The sequence below is a fragment of the Scylla paramamosain genome, unplaced genomic scaffold (assembly GCF_035594125.1).
Source record: "Scylla paramamosain isolate STU-SP2022 unplaced genomic scaffold, ASM3559412v1 Contig41, whole genome shotgun sequence".
In the NCBI taxonomy this organism is placed as follows: Eukaryota; Metazoa; Arthropoda; class Malacostraca; order Decapoda; family Portunidae; genus Scylla; species Scylla paramamosain.
The window spans coordinates 145,001-151,473 of NW_026973706.1; the positions used below are offsets into that span (position 1 = coordinate 145,001).

Consider the following 6,473-nt stretch of genomic DNA (forward strand, 5'->3'; position numbering starts at 1 on the left):
ACGACTTTTGAGAGAGAGAGAGAGAGAGAGAGAGAGAGAGAGAGAGAATGCATGTTTCACCTCCCACAAATGTAAACAAACGGTAACAGTGTATTTCCCCCATTTCCTCCCCCATCACCTCAACACAGGGAAGGAAATCATCAGGCAACCATTAAAAAGCAGCAGGAACGCGTGACGGGTGAAACTGATGGAGATATGGGCGAAAGAATTAGACTCTACACTTACGCTTCCAGAATCTGACCATTGTAGCGTCGACCTCAAAATGTCGAGATGAGTTTGTTTTTTTGAATTTATTATTAATTTTGCTTTCTAGTGAGATTTTATGTTGTATTTTGTTGATATTAATTCTGCTGTGTCCCCTCTAGCCTCTTGTATCCCGCGTCTCCAGGTCCTTCTTATCCAGGATTTCAAAGGGGGAAACTTCAGGGCCGTTTCCTCCAGGACTGTAGGATATTTATGCAATAAGGTGTGCAATATCTATATTTATTTATTTACTCATATTTTTGTAATGTATACTATATTTTTTTTTTATATTTTTGATACTTTACCCTAAAGTCTTTGCCCAAGGGGTGGGTGGCAAGGTCCGTCCTCCTCCTTTGTTGTATTTCATTATTAATGCAACAATAAATGTATCAGTCAATCAATCAATCAATCCAGGGCCGTCAGAGATCTGCTAATTACTTATTGGCAAGACTGAAGATTACAACTTATTTTGCTGGTCATCCTCTCAACTTACCTGGTCTTACCTAATGAATACAACACTATTAAAAAAAAAAAATAATAATAATAATAATATGCAATAATCTAGGATTACAGTTACTATAGCATATTATTGAAATTCTTTGAGTTTTGAAACAAGATAGAAATTATGTTGTATAAGGTATGTGCATAAAAAAGAGAGAAAAAAAAAAACTATGAATTGATCTTTGACTTTTATTTATTTATTTATTTATTTATTTATTTATTTTATTTTTATTTTATTTATTTATTTATTTATTTATTTATTTATTTTTATTTTATTTTTTTTCAGTGCACCACATACATATTCCTTCATGAAGTTTTTCATATGAATATGAAAAGGTTTGGGCGACTCATGCGTTCAGATGCCACCATTGACTGGGTCTTCGGCTTCACACGGATTCCTTATGTTCATTTATTAAAGCTTCCAATAAAAGGCCGTTATTGCTAGCACTTATAATATGAAGAGAGAGAGAGAGAGAGAGAGAGAGAGAGAGAGAGAGAGAGAGAGAGAGAGAGAGAGAGAGAGAGAGAGAGAGAGAGAGACTGGCCAATGTCCCCTCCTCCTCCTCCCCAGCTGTGTGTGTGTGTGTGTGTGTGTGTGATAAAATGGAGGCAGGATCATAGAATTAAGATGAATTAATGCGATAATATCTTTTATTTAAAATAATAATAATAATGATAATAATAATAATAATAATAATAATAATAATAATAATAATAATAATAATAATAATAACAGTAATAACAATAATGTTACAAACGCTACAGAGAGGGTGGGGGAAAGCATGCAGCCCAAAAATTCAGTAAATAGGTTTGTTACATCAACGGTTTACTGTACATACTACTTTAGTCAGTCCACTTTCATTTTACAGTGTAAAGTATTTTTTATTAAAATATTATGCACTATAAGTATAATGATTGTTTTTATTGTTAAAGTGAATTTTAAATGTGCCTAATAAGTATGAGATGTATATTTTATGGTTTAAACTATAAACATAGCTATTTTTGAGCCTTGTAGGGGTGGTTTCCCATATTTGTGGATTTTTGCTATTTCTGGGAGGCTTTGGAATGTAACACTCGCAAACAGGGGAAACACTCTATGACACGTTCTTTCTTCTCCCTTAATTCCACTTACTTTTTTTTTTATCTATGTAAGAACATAAGCGCATAAAAAAAAAAATATGAGTAGCTGCAAGCAGCCATCAGGGCCACATGTAGCTGTCCTTGTATGAAATATATCTTCCTACCTCATCTATAAATTTGTCTTATCTTCTTTTAGAAGCTCCCTAATGACTCAGCACTAACAACTTGATTCATCTACCACCTTATTTGAGAAGCAATTCCTTCAGGTCTCTTTTTTAAAGTTAACATTTTCCCTTGAAGCAAAGGACACACATTACCTTGTACAGGGGTGGGATGTAGCGCTCAAGACGAGCCATTGTGTCCAGAGTTGGTGGTGCATTGTGAATTTCTAGGCTGTAAGGATCCTCGTGCTTGCGATTTGCACTTATCATCATCTGCAAGAAAACAAAATAAAAAAATTAATAAATACATAAATAAAAAAAAAATCACAACAATAAACCCTCAATAAATTGAATTTCTGGTAAACTGATCCCTTTGTGCCAATCAAACTTCCCTCAGTAAACTGACCATATGTTTGGTTTATTCGACAAGTTTGAAAGTTGACCAAACATGCCAGTGACGCTGTGCATATCCCTTGGGTAAGCTGACTACTGGCGCAGGCCTAGGCTGGGCTGACTGAACACAGCTCAGTGTGTGGCTGGTTATCACAGAGTGTGGTACCTCGCTAATGTGCTCTCTCTCACTCACAGTGACACATACATCTACAATGTCTTCCCAAACTCCCACCACATCTTGTAAGACTCCATCACCGTCTCATGCTTCATGGAGAAAGGGAGAAAAGATTCTCTCTGTGCATCAGAAGTTTGAGATAATCCAGGACCATGAGAGGGACATGTCACATGCTCAACTGATGGACAAGTATGGCCTGAAGAAAACAACACTTCATGATATTATCAAGGCCAGGAAGACAAAGGGAGATGGAAAGTGGGAAGAAAAGTAAGGAGGTGTACCAGAACAGACAGCTTCCCATGGATAACCTTGCTGAAGCTAATAAATGGTATACCCAGGAGAGAGCAGGTGTACCTGTCCATGGCATGGATATACAACATGCTGCACAGAGACTTGCTAAGCATCTTGGCCACACCAACTTGAAGTGTAGTGATGGTTGGCTGTGGCAGTTTTGACGGTGCCATGACATTGTAAACAAAGCCATCACTGGGGAGCTGCTTAGCGCTGATGCCAGTATTGTGGATCCATTTGTGAACAGGTCTCACAAGTTGAGGGAAATGGAGTGTTACCAAGACTTTCAAATGTACAATGCAGATGAAACTGGGTTATACTGGAAGTCTCTGCCCAGGAACACCTAGGCTTCCAGCAATATAAACAGAACTGGACCGAAGTCTGTTGTTGTTAAGTGCTAAGCCAAGGGCACTTAAGAATTTAATACCTGTAGCATTCTGCACCAGTGCTTCAGCATGGTTTACTCAGGATACTATGGGTGATTGATTCCACAATATTTTTGAGCCAGCTGTCAACATCAAAAACTGTATGGCATTGGCATTGACAGGGTCAAGACTGTACTGCTAATGAACACTTCTCCAGCACATCCATCATCAGCAAAGCTCTGCAGCAAGGATGAAAAAAATGAGTTTTGTTCCTGCCACCAAACACGACTGCCCTGATTCAACCTATAGACCAGGGATTATCAAGAGTGAGAAATGAGTCTACCACAATCTCTACCTGTAGAAGTGCCTCGTCGTCATGGAGGATGGAATAGATGAAGTAGGCTATGAAAACAACATGTGGAGGAAAACATTGTACAATTTCAAGAAATATAACATCAAGGACGAGATTTGTAACTGGGAATAGGCATGGAAAGCAGTGCCTTTCTCCACACTTAAGAATGCCTGGTGCAAACTTTTGAAAACCCCAAACTCCAGCTCAGCTTCATGATTTGGAGGGGTTCAAGGCACCAAGGGCAGCTGAAATGTTGGCTGCAGCTGGACAGGGTTCTATTCTCATAGAGGAGATGGAGGATTGGGTAGAAAAGGAAGCTGACTTGCATGGTTGCCATCAAACAGAAGATGAAATTGTGCAAAAGTTGACTTCACCCAACTGACTTGCGGAACAGGAAGAAGCGAAGGTGGACTGTCAACTGCAGCAGTGATTGATGCAAATGACACACTGCTGGCCCTAGCTGACAAAAGTTGGTGGACCTCTGGTTGAGAGTTATGAGATGTTCCACATAGTTCACAGCTTTTTAATGAAACAACAGCAGGCCAGAAAAGTCCAGTAGAAAATCTCCAAATACTTCAAGGCTACTCCATCACCTGATCTTCCAGCTAGAAAGAAGCAGAAGCAAGATTCAGAGACAATGTGTCAGTTGCTCCAACATCCTCAATGAGCTTACTCAGTACTTTCTCATACTCACCACAGGTTACATCAGAACTACCATAACAAATTTTCACTCCTTTGATGACAATGATAAGTAAAGAAAGTGCACAGTGTAAAGTTATGTAGGTTTAAGTGTTTAGTGTTAAGTGTAGTGTTAAGATAACATTAGTGTGTTTAATGTAGTATTAAGTGTTGAATAACTACTGTTCAGTACAGCATAGTGTAATACATTACAGTGGTGGTGGTGGTGGTGGTGGTGGTGGTGGTGGTGAGCTATGGTGTAGTGTGGTGGTATGTGTGTCACTTGGCTTCCTCCCCTTCGTCTCACAGCAACATTCCCAACACAGCAACACAGTATCTCTTCCTTGTTTAGTGAGTGTAACAGTCAAAAATACTTTTAATTGATCAATCTTATTATCTATATTACAGTATAGCAAGTAGTATACCACTAAAGATCTACTGTAAAAAAATGTACGAAAAGAAGCCACCCATTTTCAACATACATATTACTGAATGCGTCACCGTATAAACTGACCCTCAGTCAGTTTACAAGGTGTTTACAAGGTGCTATTTTGACCATCTTATAAATAAAATTTTCTGATAAACCATCAGGTATCTCCTCCCAATTAGTTTGGTTTATTGAGGGTTTACTGTAATACACTGGTTCATACATGTAGATTTTTTAATCTCTTCCTAATCAGATATACTCAAACTGAAAACTGCACTAATGACAGCTACTGTTTCTGTGAAGCCATCACCTTCACCTTCTGATAAGACATTGTTAGTAAAGAGGTTTTGAATATAAGAATACCAGTTCCTACTGTCATAAATTGGTGTTTTCAGTGAAACCCTAAATTGCATCAGCTAATTCAACACGTTGGGCACAAGTAATGTATTTTTTCCTTGTCATTAATAATTTTCCTCTTTGTTCCTCTTCTCCAGCCAAGAAACGAGATGGGTAATGGCTATCCCATGTGCATCTGGTTTTGCTGGTGTCACCATACAAAAAGAGAGACTAGTTGACTTATTTCAATGCTAAGTAATTCCTTCAAATGAAGAGTAGCACTTAAAAATTATTATTTTCACACAATTGCAACATCATTATAAACTCTTCAATTACAAACACATTTTTTAAATGACGTTAGGCATTATTTTAGCAGGGATAAGGCATATACAGTAGTTAGCAGGTTCAGAAAAGCAGTAAATATTGAAATATCAATAGAAGATAGGACAAAATGCAAAACTGCAGCAGTGAGATTCAAGACAGTTAAATGAAGGGAGTTAATAAGGTGAAAAACTGCAGACTCAATCCACCTATCTTGTTTAATACACTTGCATGACTTGATCATCCCCATACATGGGAGCCTCACACAATACAGTGATGAATAGGGTCCCAATGGATAGTTAGCAGCAGGAAGGATGAGAATAATTGGCTAAAACGACACATGACACTGAAATTCATGGAAGCTGTTTTTACAAGAGATGAGGTGTGAAAGATGTGAAATTTCAAGTTGAGATTTTTGGAAAAAGGCAGTCCAACTATGTTCAATGTAGAAAAGAGGAATAGTTGAGTGTCACTAAAAAAAAAAGACAGCAGTCTGAATAATATGTTGAGTGGATAGATGAAGGAATTTAGTTTTTGAGCCACTGGACAACACAAGGTCTACCCTCCCCTACTTTAGATGAGTGTAGAAAAACAAAGACTGCCTCTATTATCTCAGCAATATTACAACTGGAAGAGAAGGTTGAAATGTAAGTGCAGAGAGGATAGAGTTTTTACAAGATTTTTATTTATTTATTTATTTTTTTTTTTATTTAGGTAGGAGGGGCACTGGCCAAAGAAGAAGAAGAAGAAGAAGAAGAAGAAGAAGAAGAAGGCCCAATGAGGTGCCAGTCCCCCAAAGAGAGTTCAAACTGGTCATCAAAATTTAAAGGATAAATATCTTGGAAACCTTCCTCTTGGGAGTTTAAATCATAGGAAGGAGGAAATACAAAAGCAGGCAGGGAGTTCCAAAGTTTACCTGAGAAAGGGATGAATGACTGAGAATACTGATTAACTCTCACATTAAAGAGGTGGACAGAATAGGGATAAGAGAAAGAAGAAAGTCTTGCACAGCAAGGCCACAATAGGAGGAGAGGAATGCAGTTAGCAAGATCAGGAGAGCAGTTAGCATGAAAACAGCAGTAGAAGATAGCAAGAGATGCAACATTGCAGCAATGAGAGAGAAGTTGAAGACAGTCAGTTAGAGGAGAGG

General features: G+C 38.0%; 1 protein-coding gene across 7 annotated transcripts in view; it reads right to left on the bottom strand.

The window, feature by feature from the left end:
• The window catches only part of LOC135098029 (uncharacterized), a 10,511-nt gene extending 4,926 nt beyond the window's left edge, over positions 1–5,585 (bottom strand). For 3 of the 7 annotated variants that reach the window (XR_010266474.1, XR_010266473.1, XM_064000207.1), the window contains exon 1: positions 226–271. Coding sequence is in view for 2 of the 7 variants with exons in the window: in XM_064000207.1 (XP_063856277.1) it covers positions 226–244 (19 nt within the window). In the remaining 5 variants the exon portion in view is untranslated. Of the gene's footprint in view, positions 1–225; positions 354–2,141; positions 2,259–2,391 lie in introns of those variants that run through there. The other 4 variants (XR_010266476.1, XR_010266477.1, XR_010266475.1 and 1 more) reach the window with 4 other exon arrangements.
• Between the last annotated feature and the right edge of the window lie 888 nt (positions 5,586–6,473).